We start from the raw sequence: 26,039 nt of genomic DNA, 5'->3' as shown, positions 1-26,039 counted from the left end.
CTAAGTCTCTTGTTTCAGTTATATTGCCAGTAAAATTAACGAGTTTACCTGTCAGTCAATTTATATGCCATAAAATTAAAATATCAAAGAATTTATCTTTAAAACACGATAAATACAGTTAAATTTATAGTTTATATATGTAAAAACACCTATAAATACAGTTAAATTTATAGTTTATATGTGTAAAAACAACTATAAATACATGAAGAAATTTGTATAATATTAAGAATTATCATATTCATTGGAAAAATATTTTGCTATTCTGTTGTAAACAAAATAAGTCAAATTGGCTGGCTTGCAAATTTTTAAGTGGAAGTCCTTTTCCCAACTAATTTGAAAATTTTACTATATTTCAGACGCAATCATTACAACGTTCACCGAATCCTTCCCCACCACTTCCAAGTTCACCAAATTACCAGCTACCACAGGTTAATAAGCCTGATATACAACCTGCCAATTTATATCAACATTTACAACAGCTTCATCTACAACAGATGCAGACCAATACTGTTATTCCAAATTATAATCGTACTAGTCCTCCAACACTAACAGCTGGTCACCCCCCACAACTATCCGAGTCCCCACCATCTTCCTTCACGGCCATTTATCATCAGCGTAACAGTCCTCCTCCCAACTTTCAGAATCTTCACATGATTCGTGAAGATGCCATCGATATCACAACTCGTGCTGCTGAAGACGAGGAAATGGGGGAAAGTCTTCCAGATCGAACAAGTCAAGATATTCGCCACAAGCAGTTTGCAGGAAATCCTCAGATAAGTATCACAGACACACAGGGTCATGTCACTGATGTTCCAACCCTGCAGGAAGAGGACAATGAGATGGATACAAAGGAAACGACCGTTGACACTACAACAGCGAAAAAATTTGGTGGCTTTACCCCAAAGGATGTTCCCGTATCTCACCCACCCAGTGTACATGCTGCCCCCTTCCCTGTGTTTAATATGTTTAACAATCTTGTGAATACTAACCTGACCTCTATACCGTCTGTCAGTTCTAATGGTGATTCGGGTCACAGAGGTCATACGATGACAGATACTCCACCTGCCTGGTGTAATACACAATACTTGATAAATTCCGATCCCTTTCCACGACTGAATCAAGGACGTTTTCGTCGCCACCATACCATTCATGACTCATACGCTCTTCAATATCCTATATTACAAAACACGCCTTATATTACCCTTGATCAGATCCCCACATCACACATTCACGATCCACGATTACGAGCTAGCAGCTTAGACCAATCAGAAATGATGTCTAAAGCTGTTTTAGATTTCTCTTCATCCAATCCAACTGCTGGAATTTCTCGTAAATCACCAATCAGCTTCGCTCACTGCTCCCAGTCGGCACTTTCCCAGGAGAGTTCCGCTGATTCCAAACTTCTTTTAAACATTAATCCAGCTTTACATAAGACTGTTGAAGAACTCCTCATGGCCATCAAGTTAATTTTGGATACGCGTTGTCCGAATGTTGATTATCAGTGTTCACAGAACATGTTCAGACTTACGAACAATAATGTTCAAATGGAAATGGAAGTGTGTGAAGGGGAAACCCCTGGAGTTCAAGTGCGGAAACTTTCCGGTGATAATTTAATTTATACCCAGTTTTGCCATGAGTTTGTGTCGTGTATGAATATGTAAATGGTCTCTGTGTTATTGTAAGTTTTTTGTTTTCTATATGTGAAGAGATAATATTCTGTTTTAACATGGTCCAGGAACGAAAGATGTGCACGCCTAGAAACTTTTTAAAATTAAATTTTATTTGTGGTATATTCTGTTATTGATTTTAAAATTAATATTACAATGAAATTTTAATATTGTTTTCATGGTTTTCTTAGCTGTATATGTAAATGTTCCTTTTAGGGAATTTTAAAACAGAAATTAAAGGTAATCCATACTAAGAATGTATTCCATATGGTCATAACCTTGATGATGGTTGTTTAGAATAACAAAATGTTGATTTTATTAGATCTGAGGTGTCAATTTTTTTGATGTAACAGATTCTTTTGACTGGAGATCTTGCCAATATTAAGATGATACTTGAAGGTATGTTTCAATTTTAGGATATACTCAAGGTATGCTTTAATTTTAAGATATACACGAAAGTATGTTTCTATTATGTAAAAAAAAAACAAAGTAAAAGTAGAGTAAGAATACCTGTTCACTAGTCAACAAAACACCTTGAATGTAATCTAATCAATGTTTTATTTTTAAAACAATTCTGAGAGGTTCTGTCATATTTATATATGACCAAATCAGTTATGTTTTAGATTTTTTGTTGTTGTACTTAGTACAATGTACTACAATGTAGTCGTAAAGTCAAAAAAAAATAAACGAAACAACATTTGAATCTAATTTTAAGTATATTGAGCTGTCTGGTATAAATAGTGAAGTTTTACTGCAAAATAGATTAACAAAATTTTATAATCAAAATAATGTAATATACTTATAATTTTATCCAATATGGCTGTGACCTTAGATTACAGTAGAATTTGTTACATAAAGCTGTTTTTATACCATGGAATAGAAGATGTTCGTACAAAAAAGGAAAATATACAGAGAAAAGGGATAAAGAGATGAAAAAAAATCTTATTTTTATAGAAATATTTATTTTAAGTATCAATATTTGCTTATCTATAACATTGAGTCAACTGGCGTGGTTTTGATTCCCCGGTTGTATGAGACAAGGAGTAGGGTTGCCTGTCCAACCTCGTGGGTTTTCTCTGGGTCATCCGGTTTCTCCCACTGCTATAGACCCCTATGCACAAGTGAATTATTGAATTAAAATTGAACCATATGTTAGTCCTGAAATAACCTAGTTTTTGAGTGGACGTTAAACCCCATTTCTCTCTCTCTATCATAACAAAACATAACAGTCTTTTTGTTGAATAACTTTTAAGGTAAAGATTTCAGATTATAAATCCGACAGTTTTATGTTTTATTTATTTGTATTAATGGATGAATATTTATAAGTAAATGTATAGGTATATCATTAAATAAGTTAATAAAGTTTATGTTTAAAATGCTGCTGGTTCACTGAATAAATAGAAGATTTTATGTGCCTGTGGACGTTCTAAATAGAGGAACTCTCTTGATGGAAAGATTGCGTAGACTAGGTTAGTTACTTAAAGGCTCAATACCACTCTTGTTGTAACTGAATAATATGTCCCAATCTTTATTCTGGTCAACAAATTGTACTATTTTACAATATTCCAATTAATTGATGATACAAATTTCATCTTAACACACCTAATTTAAAAAATTGGAAAAATTCAACTAAATGATTTGAAAAGTCTAACGTAAACCTTTTCAAATGTGACATGGATTTAAAAATATTTTCGAACCCTCTGGAAATGTAAAATAGGATGCAATGGATAATTCACACAATAGGTAGGACACTTAAACATCTAATACTTAGAATAAGGCTAATATTTATTTACTGGAGCTGCCAAGCCAGCAAGAGTGTTATTGTCCCTTTAATAAGACTTAAATCTAGAAAATCTAGATTTTTGTCTGATTTTGTTAGCTATGTTTTTAGGAGAAAAAAATCTCCTTATATGATCTTAATGAGTGGAAAATGTCTGATTTATTTTAAATATTCCATCAAACTGATTATAATTATTACATATGTATGTCATATATTATTTAAAAATTTAATTACATTTCTTCTATATATTCAAAAGTACAAGAAAATATTGTAGATACATGTTGGTTAACAAGTCTAAGGTTTATAATGTTAATTGATGATTATGTTGTAATATATAATAAGCTTATAAAATTTCATAATCCTTTACTGGAATTTAGAGATTGGAAACTTAACAAAACTAAAACAGTTATATAGGAATGAAATGAGATGAGGTTAATGTCTGTACAGACTGAGCTAATGAGGACAGCATACTCCATAGAGTGTGCTAGGGGGGGATTTTGTCCGGAAAGCAGTGCTACGGCCTACTCTTATATTGAATTCCAACTGCCAGGGGATTTTTTTCGTGCATGCCAATGTGTACATGGGATGTCGATTTTTCAATCCCATCCGAACAACTATGCATTGTCTCTTGCCAGACCCTCTACAATGCACCATTGACAAGGGGGAACCACACTGGAAAATCCTGATGAACTTTCTCAGCCAATGCAGGGATCGAACATGGGATCTTCAGGTTAGCAAGCCAACAACTCACATTTTGATAAATATCCTTTTATCATTATAAAGAACAACATTGTTAACAATTAGAGAATACTTATGAAAATGTTGTTTATAATAAACCAGTGATTGTTGTCCTATATAACTATGTTAGTTTTGTTATAAAATTTCCTTATTAGTTTATATTACATACAATATTCAACTCTAATAGTCACATATAACCAGTCTTTTGATAAGATATGATGCCACTTTATTATTTGAACAAGACTACGAAATATTTTCTTTTTATGGAATCAGATTTGTTTTTTGCAGTATATTTTTCTCCCCCCAAAAATCTGAAAAGAATAAAAATTATTTTCTAAAGGAAGATCCTTTAAGTTGAACCCAAGAATAATGACTGGTTTCCATGTAGTTTTTTTAGGTGTTTACATCTGATTTGACGTCATTATCATATTTCCTTTTGAACATGTGTTTTTACATTGAATTGTTGTAGAAGTTGAACTTTTTTAAGACTCTGCCAACATTATGTGGTAAATGTAACAATGTGAATGTTAACAGTACAAAAAAAAACACCACATCGTAATAGGGCTTTTAGATGACTGGACTATGTGAGTTATTTATATAAAGTCATTGTGTATATTAAATGTATAAATATTCTTTATATATATTGTATAATCATGTTATGTACAGTTCAATATACTGCAAGTAGGATCACTTTCATCTGTTATTATCTCCCCTTGTCTCATTTCTTCAATATTGTGGAAAATGCCAGATGCTGCTAACGATTTTAAATCATCTACGGAAAAAAGTTAATTCAAAAATATTCATAAAATTCAGAGCCAACGAATTACTTCAAGTTTAAGATTACCAATGATTGATGGTTGTATATCAAGCATACAAATTGAAATCGTATGATAGAAGAAATAAGACCTATGAAATTAAATGAGCGAGACAGGGAACTTGTTGTTTGTATATTAAATTAAACATAAATAAATCTTCAGAGTTAATACTGTTTTGCAATGAATAATTTACTTACACTTTTCTTGCTCCTAATAAGTCAGATGTTTTTTGGTAATGTAAATATATTTTAGCATTCTCAAGAGTTTTTATGGTAATATATTGGCTTAGGGTGGTTATGTATTACCAGTAGCCATATCTAGCTAATATATTAGTTTTTTGTGGCTAATACATGGACACTGGGTTATGGATTTTGAATAATATATTGGCATGGGATAATAGATTAGTAATCATTTAATTTAAAATACCGGTACATTGGCAAAAGAAGGTAGATGATTTTGAAATTGAGGTGGGGTATTTCTCAAAAATAATTTGGTGAAAGTGGTCCTGCTTCCATAAGTTGTAGTTGTAATCTTTCTAAACTCTTCATTTCATTTAATTTTATATCTTTGGTTAATTTTATTCACATATTTAAATAGTTATTTTCCAGGCGTGATCATTGAGAATAATTATGTGAATTTGGTTAAAAGTGGAAATGAAATCAATAATAATTTTTCTTTCGAAATGGCACACCAGCAAACTCTTTACAAATTAGAAATAGACATTATGACAAAAAATTGTTTTAATAAATTGATATTCATATGGTTGTGAAAGGCTAGATTTAATCTCAGTCCTCCGAGGTAAGTTTTAAAATTACATTTGAAACATAGATGAAATTTAAAATATATTCTCAAAACAGTGACAACAAAATAATCATGGTAAATGTAAGATTTGGAAAACAAACATACATGTAGTGATGGAAGAAATGAAATCAAGACCAAGTGATGGAACAAGGTTATGAAATAATAGACACTGCCAGGGAATAACCTAGTTCGATTTTTAATAGAGATTTAGGAGGCCATATATGGCCATACTTTCATTGAAACAATGCCCTGTATTTGTCATTCCGTGACATCGTGTGCAAACTGAAGAAAATTTAAGCCATCAAATATTGGAGTTATTTCCCTTGAATTAGAGAATTATATGTTTGAATTGCGTGTATATGAATGCGAAATGGTTCTATACAACCTGTTATAAGTAAATGTTTATTTGTTATTATATATATGATTTTTATTTATGTAAATAGATGCTTGTTTATATATTACTGGTGTTTATTTAATTAGATATCTGTATATGATGTCATTTTACAATTATCGTTTATTATTCTAAGTTTTATCGTTTGCATCTATTGAAGACATATTACTTTCATGAAATGAGATAGACACCTTAAAAAATGAAGAAATAATATGGTTTGATAGATAATCAAACAGATTTAGAATTTGTCCCGGAGACGAACATTAGGGAGGAACTAGATTCCTGGGGGGACAATTTTATTCTTTTTAAAAATACCTTTGTTCCTTTCCCCACAGAGTTCTACCCCCATCAGTTTTAAAAATATGTTTGTTCCTTTACCCACAGAGTTCTACTCCCTCAATTTTCTTTTATGTATTACTTTATGTCTGAGGCATTTAGATTTTAAAATTTCTTAACAAGTCGAGGGGGGGTTGGATGGCTGAATGGTTAGCTTGAGCGCGCTGTATCATAAAGTCTGTCATAGAGTCGACTGGCGTGGTTTCGAATCCCCGGTTGTACGTGGCAAGGAGTAGGGTCGCCTGTCCAACCTCGTGGGTTTTCACCGGGTCCTCCGGTTTCCTCCCACTGCTAAAGACCCCTATGCGCAAGCGAATTATGTAAATAAAATTAAACCATATGTTAGTCCCGAAATGACCTAGTTTGTGTCGAGTGGACGTTAAACCCCATTTCTCTCTCTCTCTCTTAACAAGTCGGTCAGTGTCTGATATAAACTATAAATGACTAATTTTATTACATGTTAGCAAATTATATAATACTTATTTAATGTTGGGCATATTTCCAGATTTAATTGGAGATTTAAGAATTTGGATTTCAAGAACCTTCTCCGCTAAAGATAGAAAAATTAGTGGCAAAACCATTCAAATAATTTTGATCCATTTAGATCTAATTTATTAATCTATCATTGTGTTTAGCCCACTGTTACAAATCAAAGTTTAACTGATGTACACTTATCTACAAGGTTTCTGAATTTGGCTGACATCTGTGTATAGCTAAATCTATAAATTTGTATCCTGCCTAAAATGCTTTCAGTTTGTTTGTTATTCTTTGTTTATTATACAAAAGTAGACGTTCAGTGAACCTGTTGTAATTTATATAAATTTATTATTGTTTATATAGTACCATGTATAATGTATGATACACCCAGTTGTCTGCCCTTTGGTTATTTCATTTTCATCACATACATTATGCTATAATCTAGGGGTAGATAGCTTTGTCTAAATGTATATATAATGATTGTAAGTAACACACATCCCCCATCACAACACATCATATTAAAAAAAAACATTGCTATTGTATAGTATCATGTATTCACCCCTTCCCTACCCCCCTTCCCTATATTTGCTCATCCAACATTCATACAAGTGAAACAGTTATTGACTTATTTAACATTTTTATTGTTATCAGCTGATAAGATGAAATAAATTTATGTTATCCAAAATATTAAATTGTTGTCTGGTTATATTTTTTTTTTCTGTTAATGTAGAAGTTTACCATAATATGCTTGGTATACAGAGAATATCCGTAGGTAATACTAGAGTAGCATGGCACCCTAAGTCCACAGAGTATCATCGACCCAAAATCTATGATTGAAATAGAGTAGCATGGAATGCAAAGTCCTCCTTCAAACTAGAGTAGCTTAAAATCCAAAGTCCACGATTAATCCAGAGTAGCATCGGACCCAAAATCTACGATTAAAATAGAGTAACATTGAATGCAAAGTCCTTTAATCTGGAGTAGCTTAAAACCCAAAGTCCACGATTAATCCAGAGTAGCATCAGACCCCAAATCTACTTTTAAAATATAATAACATGAAAACCAAAGCCCACCATTAATCTAGAGTAGGCCTAACACGGAACACAAAGTCCACCATTAGTTTAGAGTAAGATGAAACTTTTTAAGTCCACAGTTAATCTAGAGTAGAATGAATCCCAAAGGCTACAATTAATCTAGAGCAGCCTGGAACCCAAAGTCCACCATCTGAATTGCATGATGAACTAAACTGTGGGATAACTTTTTATACACCTACATATAATGAGCTTGTGAATGCGATCGAGTTTTTGAAGGATTACTTCTAAATTTGGTGTGAGGATGACAGGACAAACACTATTTGTTTCGGAGTTACCCACCTTTTCCGAAAACATTGTGATTGCGATAGAGCCTATACGGATTTCTTTAAAATTTGGTGGGAAGCATTTGGGGTCATCAGAGAATGAATCCTATCAATATTCAGTGGTCTGCGACTTTCCGTTAGCAGTTATGCCCCTTTTCCAAAAAATGTTGTGAAATCTATAAAGGTTTTGTTTTTTAATGGATCTTTCTCATATTTGGTTTGAAATATTGGGGTCATTGATGTCATATTTCGCAGTCTCCTGTTCCTGAGTTACCACAACCCATTGTCGAAAAAGCGATAGAGGCTACAGGTTTTAACCTTTTTTCTTTTTTTAAAAAAAATTTAGTTGGAAGCAATGGGATCATAAGAGGATGAACCCTACAGATTAGATTTTAGATTTCTTCAAGGATCCTAGATCCTTATCAAATTTGGTCAACATCCAAATTTATCTTCCGGATAAGCAGATGAGAGAAAGCTGCTGCGTGGGCGTATTCCGCGCTTTGTAAGGCTATCTGTTTTCTTTAATGACTTAAATTGATAATAAAGGGGCCTGTGGCCACAAACAGTTTTCTTTGGCACTCTGGCCCAAAACCAGCATTCCTTTTAAGTCGTTTATTCCAGAACAGAACTGTAGTATAGCAATTAGCATGGAACTGTCGATCGGCATGGAACTGTTCAGCGGTGACGGATTTAGATGAAGAGGGGCCCTATAAGGCCCCAAATATGAAAGTGGTTTTAAACATAATTGAGCGAAGCCGTGCATGCATGATGACGGATTTTTAAGACTGTACAGTGTACAGTGCAGAAAGGCTTATGGGGGGGGGGGTATATCAAAATAATTATACACTTTGGTTGAAGGCCCGCTAGATCTCGAGGCCCTAAGTTTCAGCCTACCAACACTATCTATGTTGTCAATTCGACACTGAGTGTAAGTCATCCTAATTTTAAACTGGAAAGGGTGGCGTGGAAGTGTAACCAGGAAACAACTGTGTTATATTTAACACTTATTCTAGCATAGCACATCACTACAGGTCAACATGTTGATGATATTTTAGTTTCTTATATAATGTTGAATAATCAGTTTGAGTACATTTTAGCGTGGTTTACGCCGTGAAAAAAGAAGTATTGTCTGAAATGTGAGTGGCACGATGTTGTGGTTCTACTATTACTGTTGAGTATTTTAAAATATTTATAGAGTAACATTGAACTATAGGTCTGGAATAAAGTAACATGAAAGCAGATCTAGAGCAGCATGGCAGCAAACAACCAGTGTTAGTTCATCGCATAAAAATGTGACGCTCCTGAAACTGAACAGCACAGACTCTTAATGTGCGTATATATGTTACGTTGCCTTGCAGTGCTATTTCACATAGAAACAATGACTCGCCAGTCTATCAATATTTGAAACCCACTCATAGGTTGAAAACAGATAAATATCAATACTGAAGTTTTGTGAACTAAAAGACTGAGATTTATTCAGGATATACTGTATTGATCTAACGGTAACTTGAAAAGTTCAAACGTTTTCTATTTTAGTAACCGCCCGTCAAATAAACAATATATTCTCAAAAGAAAATCTATATTTAAATGTCAAACGTAGCTGCTGTTATCAGATTGCGTAAGAACGAGGAAAATAATAATGATTTATTTAGTATAAGTAGGCATTCGGGTATTGTATTCATACACAATGAACAAGTAGGTGACGGTAACAAGGGTGTGGGTATATACCACGACACCGTTGTTCTTCAATATGTCCCAGGCAAAATATTTGTTTACAATTTGCAAAAAAATAGAGTGGCTTCATTTTATATATAATATATAGAAAGTAAAGACCAAATAACTAAGATCGCTTCAAAAATATATATTTCCATTTTAATTTTTATACGCCCATTGAAATGTGGTCGATATCCCGTGGGTCTGTCGATTCGGCATCCCGAATCTAATCCAGCCAACATCGAAGGCTAGCCTTGACATCGAGAGTTTATTATGGTCTGGATAAGTTAAGTAATGTCTAATTGATAATTTAGATAACATTTCAGCCCTAAAGAAAGAAATGTAATAAGCAGATTTTGCTCTTGCATAATGCATGTTTAAAATATGTGTTAAGAATCAAAAGATCTTGGACGAGTCCGATTTTGGTGCGCACCAGATCTTCCGTTCTGGAGTTATGCCCCTTTGAGAAAACTTTATTAACGCGATAACGACTAGTTTTTAACAGGATTTTTTTTTTCAAATTTGGTTTGAAGCATTGTGGTCTTTCGTTTTAGTTATTCCCTTTAGCTGAAAACTCTGTGTCCGCTACAATTTTTAACCGATATTTTTCAAATTTAGTGTGAATCATTGGGTTCATGAGAGGATGTACGAGCCCTATCGATATTCATCTTTCTGTAGTTAAAACCCTTTACCGAATCCTTCTGAACACGATAGAAGCTACGTTATTTTATTTCAAATTGTGTGTGTAGCATTGGGCTCATGAGAGGACGAACCCTATCAATTGTCAGCTAACCGTGACATTTCGTTCCGTAGTTACTCCCCTAACTGTGGACAACTGAGAGCAACTGAATTCGGAACTGATAGCGATTCATCCGCGGTATCCCCAGGTGTTCTCATTGTTCTACTCCACTATATCCTGGGTTAATCCATAGGATTTCCACGATTTCAAATTATCTGCCCTGCCCTTAATTTTGTAGCTAAAGTCTACGAACCAATCAAAAAATATTATTATATAATATTGAAATTTGTTGTTAATAAATACGCATTTAGGATACTTTCTGGCTAATTCATAACCTTGTCTCTTGAAGTGGAGCCTTTTCGTTTTGCTTTCTTTACCCGATGAGAGTTACTTCCCTTAGCCAACCTCCTTAAAATTGCAGTTAACGATTTTATGGGATTGGTCAATAAAAATAATTTGAAAACGTGCCCCCCCCACCCCCATGCCATAAATTAACCCAGGGGTTAGTTGAGTAGAACGGAGTGAGACCAATGGGGATACCGAGGATGATAGCGATTACACTTAGGCTAATACGTGACTTTATTCGTCACGTGATAAACAAAATGGCGAATACCTAAGAAAAAGCATCCCAAAGGCATGGTCGGTCTGGCCACAATTCTATTAATACATTATTGTCGACATCAGCAACATTTGAAAAGAGGGTGTCTTCGTTCGCTTCCATTTTGCTTATTTATAAAATCCATGACACTAGTCTCTATCATCCAGACACAAAAAAATCTACGTTGAAGACTAGAAGGTTCTGGGTGACCGAGACTACATAGACGCATGTCTCTTATCACGTGATGTTATTTCCACGGTAAAGGATTGACGTCAGTTGCTAAGAAAGCTCATGTCGACGCTTCTAGTTACAGAAAGTTAAACATGTGCAACTGACTGCGACTAGTTGCTTTGAGTTGTAAGAGGCGCTCAGGTCGACCTTTTTCAGTTCCATTCAGTTGCTCCCAGTTGCCAAAACGCCAGTTGCTTTCAGTTGCAAGGTCGACATACCCCCCCCCCCCCACACCACACACACACACCCACCCACCCTCATATCGTTTTATATATATATTTGTTTTTTAAATCGATGTGAAGCATATAGATCAATGAGAGGTTGAGCCCTATTTTCCTGTTCTCCGTCCATTATTGCAAAATGTGGGCGTATCTTGCATGACAACCGCTTGTTTGAAAATATTGGTATTGTTGCTTTGAGATCAGTAGTATATACCTGTAACAGTACACCAGTCGGTATATTCCTTAATTCACAGCTTGACATCTGTCCTAATATTGTACAACCGTTATAATATATGTTATAAAATGTTTGAATAGCTGTCACATATTGTACAGGTAGACTAGAGGAAGAAACTGTATACTATAATAACATCATGAATATACGTCTTTATGACGTAAGTCTGCACTACAAAGAATAACACTATAAACACAGTTATGCTGAAATAGTAAAATAATATGTGCTTATAATATGAACAAAGTTTGCAATTTTTTTTTCCACAAAAGTCGCTGAGTACTGGATTTCCACAGTTGTTAATTACTCAATAAGTAAATAACATTATGCTTAGACATAAGCGAAATATTTGGGACTAGAATAATTCCGTCTTGATTTCCATCATTCAATACACGTTTAGCGCGAATAATAAGTTTATTTTAGATTTTATTTTCCATATCGTTTGTCCTCAAATTGTAGTACTAAAGACCCAAAATTGTCTCAAGGGCCAAAGTGCTACAAAATTTACACATGTAGTTTATATGGAACAGTTTTATTTTCATTTATTAAAAACATCAAAATATCATCTATTAAACTGACTTAATCAGTGTATTAAGAACATTGTATTAAGCAATATGAATTGGGGATTGAATACATTACAAATGATATGAAGGATATATTGAGAAAAATGAGTTCACAAAGCATTTTCAGACTTAAAGGGACTATCCCGATTTGAACAGAACCTCAAAAATAAAAGTCCGAGTACGTATGAAATTTAAGCGCCAAAATATAGAGGAATGTTGTATTTACCTTGTCTTAAATCTTCAGCTCAAAATATTGAGTCGTTTGGATGTGAACGTAAAAACTGCTTATCCGGACAAGATTTCGGGTCAATTTTTTCTTTAGGTGACCTGATAATCGATTCCCGTTCCTTGAGAGATCTATACAGAGAATTACCCATGTGCTGTACTTGATAACGAAAGGTAAATTTCACCTACACATTATTTTTTATAAAAAAATGCCTGGTTTTATCCAGACACGGCGTAATACAGCTTGGGACACCGGTCTCCATTTCCAGGTGAAGACTGACGGGTTTATGTTGTTTGAAATCGTATCACAACTATTAAGTTAGTTGCTCGGCCCTTAGGTAGAGGATTTTAAGGAAATTTAACATACAATTAAGCAGTTTTATTCTCAAAAAATTTATCGGGATTAGCCCTTTAAAGTAGCTAAGTCTCTAACTCAATATCATCAAAAAACTTCGACATTGAAAACAGGAATTATTTGTCAGTTCAAATCAACATTGTCTTGTGATCTTACAGGGAAAAGATGGGCTTCTGATATCCAATATTCAAGACAAAATAAACATTTTACCATTGGTACACGAATCGTGTACCATAATGCGTTTCAGCGCCTTTTGGAACAAGGGACTCAAAGAACGTGGCTAGACATATTCCACAAGTCATGTCAAATGGTGACGCTATATTCTTATTTGAGAAATGAAAGGAAATGGGGTGTAACGTCCTACTGTTCTGCTCCTAAACTGGGCTAATGAAGACGGGCATCTAGAGAGCATGCACAATAAATATCATCGGTGTAGACTGGAATAACCAGACGCTAAATACTGCTATTAATTGAGACTTTTGTCGTATTTCGCCGAACATAACTGATTAGAAATTACAGTAAAAACAGAAACGGTTCAATGTAAATCAGTTTATATACATTCATATTACATTATTATATGCTTTGCGACCCACTTGTGTCAATTTCTAGGTCCCAAATGTTAGCGATTTAGCTCCTTTAATCACAAACAGTGATTGAAAGTTGAGTAAAATCTTAACTTAAAGGAGCTAAATCGCTAATAATAATGTAATATGAATGTATATAAACTGATTTACATTGAACCGTTTCTGTTTTTACTGTAATTTCTAATCAGTTATGTTCGGCGAAATACGACAAAAGTCTCAATTAATAGCAGTATTTAGCGTCTGGTTATTCCAGTCTACACCGATGATATTTATTGCGCATGCTCTCTAAATGTATATAAACTGATATACATTCAATGGTTTCCGCTTTTACTCTAATTCCAAATCAGTTATGTTCCGCGAAATAAGCCCGCAGTCTCAATCGAATGCAAATTTCTAGCGCCTGGTTATTCCAGTCTACATACGCCGTTCGGTTTGGTGCAATATGTCTAGCCTCGTTCCTCGAGTCTCTTGCTAGAACTGGGGCTGAAACGCAGTATGGTACACGATTCGTGTACCAATGGCAAAATGTTTATTTTGTCTTAAATATTGGATATCAGAAGCCCATCTTTTTCAGGTAAGATCACAGGATCAATGTTGATTTAAATTGACAAATAATTTGTGTTTTCAATGTTGAAGATTTTGGATGATATTGAGTTAGAGACTTAGCTACTTTAAGTCTGAGAATGCTTTGTGAACTCGGGGCCTGTATTAGTTAATTTTAATATTTTGCTTATTCTTTTTATTAAAAAAAGAGCATTGTTCGGGGATGGGGACTGAAGGTATAGGTTAATGTACGTTGATGTGGATCACCTATATACAGGTGTGAATGTATATATATTACGATGAGATCAGTATTAGGAGTTTATATATAGACTGTTCATTTAATGTAGTGTATCTATTTTTATATTTTCTCGGTTGAAGATTCGCCCACTATTTTCTATAAACACGCCACATGATATAAAGTGCATATTGATCTTATGACCGGGGTATATTCCGTCATTATATTCCTTCCTCACATACATAGTACATATAAACTGTACAATTTAACACGTATAGGCAACTCCCTTATACAATGGACGGTGGTGGGGTAGGCATACCTTCCACCACCGCCCCATCCGCCATATATCATACAAACCCCCAGACATAATTTCTATTTAATAGTGGGCGTGGGCACTCTAGGGTTGTCAAATTACTAGGTTTGGAATTCGTTTATTGAAATGAAATGAAATAAAATGAAATGAAATGAAATGAAATGGGGTTTAACGTCCTACTGTTCTGCTCCTATACTGGGCTAATGAAGACGGGCATACGCCATACAGAGTGTTATGAGGGAAATTTTGCCCGGGCAGCGGCACTATCGCCTACTCTTATATCGAATTCCAACTGCCAAGGGATCTTTTACGTGCATTCTAATGTATACACGGGCCTCGGTTTTTCGTCTCATCCGAAGGACTAGACAGCTGTCCTTGTCAGGCCCTCCGTTCTGCACCACTGACAAGGGGAAACCACGTCGGAAAATCAGGATAAACTTTCTCGGCCAATGCAGGGATCGAACACCCGACCTCCAGGCTAGCGAGCCAGCGTCTTAACCACCTAGCCACCGTGGCCCCAATTCGTTTATTAATTGGCCCACCAAGATATACGTTAAACTGATTCCCCCACATATAAATGCAATGGAGTTTATCATCCTACTTCTCTGTTGCACCTGGGCTAATGAAGACCAGCATACGTCCGGTAGTCTGCGATGAGGGAGTCGTTGCTCGGACAGCGGAGCTACGGCCCACTCTTATATCGAATTCAAACTGTTTTACGTGCACGTCAATGTGTACATGTGACCTCGTTTTTTGTCCAATCCTAACGAGTAGCCACTATTCCTTGCTAGACCTTCCATCCACTGACACGGGGAAACCACTCCCAAATATCCTCAGGAAATTTCTCAGCTGACACCCGGGACCGTCTGGTTCGTGGGGCAGTGCCATACTCACTAACCGCGGCTCCCCAAGATATACAAGTTTGTAAAGTAAATTATAACAGTGCATCATATTTATATTACATTAGAAATGTCAGGGTATAAGTAAGACATTGTACGTGAACAATATGAACGTTTAGCCAATGCGCCCCCTCTCGCCGTGTATATATTATACAAGGTTTGATTGTTCGTCTTACCTTTGATATTTACTGAAATAGATGTGAAAACAAGCGACTAGAATAGATGAACTATTTACATAGAGACATCAGAACATTACCAATAAACACAGAAACCATAGAGTAGACTTGGTAACACACGAAACAAATCTTCCAAAAATACAAAATAAAATTAACAATAGACCTTAAACAGAAACACTAGCGTTTAAGGACACTGTAAAGCATGAAGACTGTGTTTTGTTGAATATAATTCTCGAAGAAACAGAAACGAACATTATGAGCATGCTGCACACAGAATTAAAATGCCGCTCCACCAGCTTCGTGTTTGTTCTAAAGCGGAGCTAATAGGCGTAGTGCCTGTGTGGAATTCTTAAATCAAAAGTCGTATCAGATGTTCTAGTTAGAGCAGTCGTATTGGTAATCAATGCGAGCCTTATTCCGGAATTACATAAAACACGTATTTTGAAGAAAAATTTCACATTGTAAAAAAACCCCACAAAAACATCGATTGAATAAGAGTTAAAAGAGATAAATCTGTTTAATGCATGACTTGTGGAATATGTCTAGCCTCATTACAAATGACGACGAAACGCATTATGGTACACGATTCCCGGTAAGATCACAACATCAATTATGATTTAAATTGACAAATAATTCGTGTTTTCAATGCCAAAGGCTTTGGATGATATTGAGTTAAAGACTTAGCTACTTTAAATAACAGAATTCTGCCACATAAGAAATGCATAATTTTTACAGAGTATAGATTACAAAGTGGCCCCTCTATCTGATATCTATTGCTCTGGCGTTTGTGTAGAGTGCCAGATTACACTATAGTCCATGGGGCCATGTCGTAATATTTTGATATGATGAAGAAATCGAGACCAAGACACTACGCATTTAGGGGACCCACCGATCTAAAAGAAAAAATATCATTAACAACGGTTTTAAAAGTGCAAAACTGGCAATGCATCAAAATTAGCATCGGATCTAAAATACTTGGCAATCGTTGACCCACCTTTACTATTTCTTACTTAATTTTAAAAACAACATTATCATAGTTCATGTTTTATATCCATTAATTGTGATGATGTGACCGATTTTCATAAATATTTGCTGATGTACAGATTGTTAATAATAGACTACCAGAAATTAACTGAGCTTTAAAGAAACTTGATGTTAGTGGTCTTCTTTCTTTTTTTTAATAACCTATTTTATAGAATGTCCACAATCGATGCTCAAGAAGCGGGTTTGATGACATTTTTACTTTTTATAAGAGAAACTCGTTCTAGTTATACAAGCACACATTTCTTGGGTACATATAAAAATAGACATATTATGAGATCAAACAACTATCAAAGACACTTGTATTAAGATAGCGGTTATACTTTCAGTATCCACCATCAGCTAACATATAAAGGGACGCGTGATTTAAATGTCAAAATAATAGTTCTATCAATACAATACTTATTTCTCGGTATGAATAAAAGACAAAATATCTTAATTTTTTCCTACAATGCGGCTCCGCGCCTTCCTTTGCGGAAGAACTTCGGTTTAAGACATGTCAATAGTTAAGTACAGAACCAACTTTCCAAATGTATCGGGTAATTCTGAAGCACTGGATGGAATTTTTCAGATAGGGGTGGGGGGCATTTTTAAGAAGTTTTAAAAAGAAAGTATTAGAAGGATATCGAGCTATGGCATCTTTAAGAGAAGATGATGAAGATGGTCCATATCCATCACCTAGACCAAGTGGTGTACACTTCTTACACCAGCATTGATTGGAGCTTCTTAGTCCAGTCAGTCTACGTTAAATTTAAGTCAACCTAGAACAAACTGCAGCAGGTTTCTTGGTACCGTTGTGTTCGTGGTATCATCCTCTACAACATATCCAAAGTTCTCTGATTTTCGGTCTGGGGAAATGACCTAATCTGAATAAATTCAAAATGGTCATCAAATATACCCTTGGGGTCCCATAACTCCTTTAATATAGAAATATGACCCCATGAGAGTCAGAATATCTAGTTAGAAATTATCATAAATGAACCCCATAACGTCACCACGTCTTATTTTGACGGCACCGAAAATCAAATTGTTTAATAAATCCAAGCCAGATTATCCAACCTACTTCAACCAGAACAACGCACTACTACTGAAGAAATGAATTCTACCCTGCCAAAGATGAAGTTATTGTCGGGATTAATTCTGCTATGCCAAAGATAAAGTCTGCCAATTTCAAATTATCAAGTTCAAATCACCCTACCAATAATAAATACCTGCCAGCTAAAGAAGATAATAAGGGAAATAATGGTTAAGAAAAGAAAAATATCATGGAATCGGTACCAACATTACCAAAAATTTACAATCCAAAACCACCAAAAATTAAACAAACAAAACGCCTACTAGTAAAAACAGCTGTAAAGAAGAGAGAGAGAGAGAAATGGGGTTTAACGTCCACTCGTACAGCGCGCGCGTGCTAACCATTCAGCCATCCAACCCCCCAGCTGTAAAGAAGTAAAAACTCAGATCCATGATATTGGAAATTAGAATTCAATATTGACCCAATTCAATTAATATTGGCCCAATTCAATCAATATTGGCCCAATTCAATTAATATTGCTGTTTTTACCTGACCTTGAAAATATGTGATCCTATTATCTTATATTTAAGACACAATAGACATTTCTAAATCACTAGACGACTCCTGTATTCTATGGACATAATGGTTCCCAGTGCCATTTGTAATGATCAAAGAAAACATATCCCTGAAGACAATGCGGAAGTAATTAAAAATGGCAGATTAACAAACGACAAAACAAACAAAATATCCCCCAAAAAACGTGTAGATCTCGAATGGACTAATTAGACTGTTCGGGTATTTCATCGATCATAATTGATTACAGAAAAAATAATGAAAAATTGGATATGAATCATCTTATATACACTCATATTCCTGATTACAACACAGATAATATTTCATTCCGTTTTTATAGTTCAAAATTTCGTTTTACTTTCATTCACGATACACTAGGATCTGGAAGAGTTGATGTAAGGGATTAGCCAATGAAACAGTCTGTTGTGGCGAATTCTTTGCGTGCGGTGCACGGAACTGTGGGTAGACATTCGAAGCGAAGACAAAGCAATAGTTGTATTTCCAAATATCCACTTGAAAAATCAACGCTGATGGGTTAATCAAATGTTTGAGAGGCTTTTATGTCTGAGAGTCAAAAGCCGCTGGTATGACCGCTGACGCGACCTCCCACTACAACCGGTCAGATCTTCATGAAGTGGAGGCCATCGAAAGTATAAAACAAAACGAAGCGAAATATAGATTGATTAATGTGTGTTTTTTATAACCATTTTCCTCTATTTTAAGATTCCAAATTATAGAGTCATTCGCCCTTTAAATAAGGAATTGGAAATAAAACACTTTTAAAGATAACTGAAGTTCTATCAAAACAATTTAATGGAATTAGCCGATTAAAATACTGTCAGTGATTAAAGATTCATTTTTCAAGTGCTAAATCTGTTTATTGCAGGTCTTTCTTTAGACACTAATTAACAAGACAAGGCCATAATAAACTGTCGGTGCGATCGGATGGCGCCGGTTTTAAGTAGATTAGAATGGTTCGGCCATTTAATGATTCAATAAAAATGGGGAAGCGAGGCCAAGACTCGAATAACCAGCACCGTGGTTACGATTATAGAAAAAAATCAATGCACACATCATGTCAAAACTACAAACAGTGATTACTTCACTCCGAATAAAGTAATTTGAATGAAATTGTCAATACAGGTGTATATTCATTTTGCATTATCTATGTTTGAATTATTATAGCAAGAACGCTCAGTTCTTTATCTAAAGCTTACATAATGTATCCTTAAAGCAACTAGATAATAGTAATGTATCATCATTGCTGATTTGTATACCCAATTGAATAAGAAAATAAAATATGTACGTCAGGAATTAAACTTCATATTTTTCGGACCGTGATATGTGATACAAAAGTGGAATTAGGTGGCCTTTGTTTCATTTTATGAGGAAAAATCTCTGAGATATTGAAAAAGTCCTTCATTTAGGCTGATAAAAACACATATCTTTATTTTGAAAATACCAACCTAGAATCGATCATAAAATCAAAATTAGTTATTGCTAATAAATAATTAGTCGGGCTATTTCTTGGATTTAGCGGTATGTAATCAACACTGATAAAACAAAATTAGTTGCTTGAAGTCATGATAAATCGAATAATAAAAATTTCAAGGAAGTGTTCTTTGTTAATAAGCCCATCAAAATTGTTGAATCTGAGTTAGACTTATAGGAAATACCCCAGACTGTGATTCTAAACAAATTAATACACTGACACGTGTGGATATTACATTCAATCAATCAACTTTACTCATAAACATATTTTTCAAAACCTTCTGTATGGTTCTGTATTATTCTATTTTCAATTTTTCAAGTTACTTACTTGAATTTTCAAGATACTAACTTGAATTTTCAAGTTACTAACTTGAATTTTCAAGTTACTAACTTGAATTTACAAGTTAGCTAACTTGATTTTTCAAGATACTAACTTGAATTTTCAAGTTACTAACTTGAATTTACAAGTTAGCTAACTTGAATTTACAAGTTATCTAACTTGAATTTTCAAGTTAGTAACTTAAAAATTCAAGTTAGTATCTTGAAAATTCAAGTTAGTATCTTGAAAATTCAAATTAGTAACGCTTCCGTATGGTTCACATAAAAGTACCGATAAATTTTATTATGAATGGAGAAAATGTATTAGTGGATTGTATGATCTCCCATTACAGACACCTAGTAGATTCTTAAAGGGACAATAACACTCTTGCTGGCTTGACAGCTCCAGAAAATAAAAAATAGCCTTATTCTAAGTACTAGATGTGAAGTGTCCTACCTGTTGTGTAAATTATCCATTAAATCCTATTTTACTTGTCCAGAGGGTTCAAAAAAAGTCTTCTAGTTAATCATATGCATGCAACAATTTGAACCTTACATGTTATATATACAACATCTGTAAATATTCTTTTTATCAAAGTTAAAGCTCAAATATGATTATGACAATAACAATTGTGATGTAGAAACTTTACAAGTTATTGGTACCATACGTAATATGATTGTAATACAACCAAACAATAAAACAAATTAAATCATACAAACCCTTTACTTATCTTGAGTAATTTATTTATTTATTTGTTTTCTGTAATCTGCAATCATTTAATTATACCTAAATGAGTACTTATTTCTGCTTCCATTTTTAAAATCGAAAATGTTTAATTAGTACTATACTCAATTTTGAATATGGCGGCCTTTCAGCGCAGAGATCTATTCTCAAATTAGATAGTTCTCTGTATATATAATGAACTATTTCCGCACATCCGCAACCCCCACCCCTCAATAATTTGGATGCAAGTACTCCTTTCTCCAGGTTATTGCACCCAAGTAACTATTCTTTTAAAAACAAATAGGCCTGATTTTAACATATAGAAGTAAGACTTTCAGAAGAAAACAATGCTATAATGCTCTATACTGACCCTTGGGTTAAAAGAACGACGGTTGTGAGGGTGGCGATTAGATAAATGAACAGTCGATCTTTATTTCAAGTCCATCTTACGTTCGTTGTATCCAACGTTGTTCGTTGTAAAGATATATAAAACGAAATTTTGAACTATAACAAACCAAACGAAATAGCATCAGATTGCATTAAGGTCAAATCTAAATATTAAAGCCACTTTCAGATTTCGTCAAGGTCACGAGATATAAACAGAGTTAGGGCATGTGATTGATGCCGAGATTTGTTGGTTAGGGTAAGGGCTAGGTCTTGGGTTAAGGTTGGCCCTAGCTCTGTTTACATCTCGTGACCTTGACGAAATCTGCAGGTGGCCTTAGTATTAAAATTTAGATCTAACCTGGGTATTACATGCTCTTAAGGGGAGCGGCCATTTTGTCTGGCAGTTTCGGTCCGATTTTCACGAAATTTGAACTCAACCATAATTAGGGGTAACTTTGACATAATTGAACGGTTTTTACAATCAAATAAAAACTGTTACTTCTGCAGTGTCCACAAACTAAAATATGAGTGCTTGTGGAGAGAAATCATTTGGTTAAAAATTGACCTTAAAAGTGGTTTCTCGTTAGCTTTTTCGTTCAGTACCTATTTCGTCATTCAATATATTAAATTATAATGGTACTTTTCAAGAGACCTGGAGATGTACATAAAAAACACAGTAAATCAGAGACATGTTTAGATATTAGTTTATTCATAGTCATCACCAGAAGATTCAAAATCAAAGTTCATAACATGAGCGCGATAAATATCTTCTTGGTTGCTGACCACAAGCTCGCATATATCCTTTGGATATGCTTCAGATACCTATTCACATTGTAAATCTTCATTCCAGCCATGTAGCAAAAGACCACTACGGCAAGCTGGTAATAAAGAAATCTTTAAATTAGCGTCATCTACTGATTAAGTCGCTTTCCGCGATATTTTCTATCTTTGCCCGTTTCATTATCGATCAAAATGTGTATATTTGGATCATTGTTTGCGAGGAGAATGATTGGGATGTCTATTTCGCCGGAGCAAGAATACAAAATATAATTTGTTTCAGCGCCTCCATTAATTTGCAATGCGAAGATGAGTAGGTAAGCTATTTTGGTGTCCTCGTGGTTTGCTGTCAGGTCTAGGATATTAACGACACTTTCAATACTAATCTTGATATATTTTTTGATCCAATCAAGATTAGTATTGAAAGTGTCGAAAATATTACGGCCTACATGCTTTCAGTGGTAATGACCATCTGTCTTTCTTTTTCCAACTTTCTAACAATTTTTAAAGAGCTGGGACAGACAAATGATGTTTCTGTACGGCGAAAAGCGACTTGCATCAGAAGATGGGACTAGAAGAAAGATTTTCTGGAGGAATTTTAATTGTGATGAAAATTAACAAACCCATCTTTTTTTATTACCATCATGCCTGAGTAGTCTTTTGCTGCACATTAAGTCTAAACATGTCTCTGGTTTACTGTGTTTTTATGTACATTTCCAGATCTCTTGAAAAGTACCATTATAGTTTAATATGACTTAATTGGTACTGAACTAAAAATCAATATGATTAAAATACAGATGTATATTTCGTTTCGTTTTTTCTTTGTATACTTTCGATGGCCTACACACTACATGAAGATTCGATCAGTTGTACTTGGTGGTCGCGTCAGGGGCCATACAAGAGGCTTTTGACCCTATGACGTCAGACATTGATTAATCAATCAGCGTTGACGTTTCTAGGGGTTTATCCACAGTTCTGTGTAGAACACGCCAAGAACTCGCCGTAACAGACCGTTTCATTGGCTAATTCCTCACATCAACTAGACCGCCTCTACCAGATCCTAGTGTTGTGAAGACAGGTAAAACGAAATTTTGAACTATAAAAAAACGAAACAAAATAGCAACTGTGTTTTAATCAGGTTGAACGAAAAAGCTGACAAGAAAACACTTTTCGGGTCAATTTTGAACCAAGTGGTTTCTGTCCCTAAAATTACATTTTGCCCCTCCCCCCCCCCCCCACATATATTTAGAGATGTGCAGCGGAATTAAAAAGTAATGTTTTTACCAAGAGCTAAGGAAATCATCATTTAAATCAACGTGAACTCATTTGCCGCCAATTTTACCCCCCATTTTCCCATACACGCACACCTGCTACCCCTACCTCACCTCCCGGCTCCCCACAAATCAAAACAGTTATCCAGGGGCATCATATACGCGTCTTTAGTGATGGAGAGCCCTAGAAATTAAACATGCATTATGCAAGAGCAAATTCTGCTTATTACAAGTCTTTCTTTAGGCCTGAAATGTTATCTAAATTATCAATTAGACATAAATTAACTTATCCAGACCATAATAAACTCTCGATGTCAAGGCTAGCCTTCGATGTTGGCTGGATTAGATTCCTATATGCCGCTAACGGCCATTGATAATTAAATCAGAAAAAGTGGATAATCGAACTCATTTCCCGCCAATTCCCCCCCCCCCATTTTCCAATACACGCACACCTGCTACCCCTACCTCAGCCCCGGCTCCCCACAAATCAAAACAGTTATCCAGGGGCATCATATACGCGTCTTTAGTGATGGAGAGCCCTAGAAATTAAACATGCATTATGCAAGAGCAAAATCTGCTTATTACAAGTCTTTCTTTAGGCCTGAAATGTTATCTAAATTATCAATTAGACATTAATTAACTTATCCAAACCATAATAAACTCTCAATTTCAAGGCTAGCCTTTGATGTTGGCTGGATTTGATTCCTATATGCCGCTAACGGCCATTGATAATTAAATCAGAAAAAGTGGATAATCGAGACTATGATGTTTATATTAATGATTTTAGTAATGATGACCGAGACTATGCAAAAATTTCACCCGCTTCTTTCTCGGCTCATAAGGGATCAATTTGACTGAAATTTTCAGCAAATTACCTTTACACTATCTAGTTTTTAACTATTATAGCGCGAACTGCCATCTCTTTATCTTATCTCCCATAATGTATCTTTAATGTTTTATTAATATATAACATGATCATCATTTATGTCAACATAATAACATGACACCCCCCCCCACTAATTGTAGACACTGGACCCCCTCCCCCGAGCCCCCAACGCCTGATCACCACCCAGATTCGGAATCTACACAAAACACTTGTCTAGAAAAACTTGGCCTCATAAATTCACTGTTTGGATGGCGACCCCCCCCCCCCCCGCCTTTCCTTCAGTCACCGGAATAGATTGTGTTTTCATAGTAAGGGAGTTAAAAAAGAAATATAATTTCACTTCATTTTATTATCCAGAAATCGCTCAGAAAGCGTTTCAGACGATCTAGACCACGCATGAGCTTCCGGGCCATAGGCGGCCCCTGGCCTATCGTAAGGACCTAGGATGGTAGCCCCTCTCCCCAATCAGAAATTGCTTCCGCCGCTCCTGTAGGCTAATAGTATTTGAACGGATGAGAAAGATTTAAGACTACAATTACTCTTTGTACTGGAGATTAATTGCGAGGAAAGAACAGTGTGTCATACACGCAGGCTTCTTTATTGCACCACACCTGGATCTATATTAACACATTATTAGCAGACTTAAATAAATTAAACGAGTTAAAACAAATTCCTTTACGTCACCGACTTGACTACCGGACAAAAACATGAATTAGAGCTAGGAAAAATAACATCATTAAATCATTTAATTTATCAAGTACATATAGTTAAACATACATTATGCAAGAGCTAAATCTGCCTACTGTAAGTCTTTATTTAGACTTCGGATGTTATAGAAATTATTAATTAGACCATTATTTACATGATCAACAGCTCAAAATCAACAGCTTGGATATAAACAGTCGTAGGCGGTGCGGACACGGTTGATGCGGAGCATTACATGATAATGAATAAAACAGTTTCGTATTGCAATTAGTGCAGCAGATAACTGCATAATATCAGGCATTTCTTTCAAATGTGGATACAAGTTGAGGACTTCCCTTTTGAAAAAGCTGATTAGCCATTCAAAAATCCGACTTTCGGACAACAAAATATCATTTTTAGCGATCATAAAATCACATTTCTCGAAATCTTAACTAAAGATAAAATCCAAATTTTAGTAGATATTTCAATTTTGATTGGCTAAGCACTAGTAAAATCAATCTTATATTATCCAATCAAATTACTAAAATTTGGATTTTATCTTATTTAAAAGTTGGTGAAACAGCCCCCAGATCTATATTTCGTTTTTTTTTTTTATATATATATATACTTTCGATGGCCTACACTAACTGAAGACCAGTTATTGCGAGGTGGCTTTTGACCTATGACGTCAGACATTGATTAATCAATCAGCGTTGACGTTTCTAGTGGTTTACCGACAGTCCCGTGCATCGCACGCCAAGAAGTCGCCGTAACAGATGGTTGGTTTCATTGGCTAATTCCTCATGCTATCCACCATTCGGCAAACCTCAGCAGATTCCAGTACCCTACATATTGCCTCGGCTGTAAGACGAAGTCCGCCATCGGA

The 26,039-nt window shown here is 35.0% G+C and overlaps 1 protein-coding gene across 2 annotated transcripts in view; it reads left to right on the top strand.

Moving 5' to 3' along the window:
• LOC126829393 (serine/threonine-protein kinase SIK3) overlaps positions 1-7,697 on the top strand; it is a 68,415-nt gene extending 60,718 nt beyond the window's left edge. The window contains exon 16 of one of the 2 annotated variants that reach the window (XM_050559213.2): positions 357-7,697. In XM_050559213.2, coding sequence (XP_050415170.1) covers positions 357-1,661 — 1,305 coding nt within the window. In that variant the 3' untranslated portion in view covers positions 1,662-7,697. The remainder of the gene's footprint in view (positions 1-356) is intronic. The other variant, XM_050559214.1, reaches the window with a different exon arrangement.
• The last annotated feature ends 18,342 nt before the right edge of the window (positions 7,698-26,039 follow it).

The sequence above is a fragment of the Patella vulgata genome, chromosome 8 (genome assembly GCF_932274485.2).
Source record: "Patella vulgata chromosome 8, xgPatVulg1.2, whole genome shotgun sequence".
Classification (NCBI taxonomy): domain Eukaryota; kingdom Metazoa; phylum Mollusca; class Gastropoda; family Patellidae; genus Patella; species Patella vulgata.
Note: the sequence above shows the minus strand (reverse complement) of the source record. Positions and strands in the feature narration are given on the sequence as shown.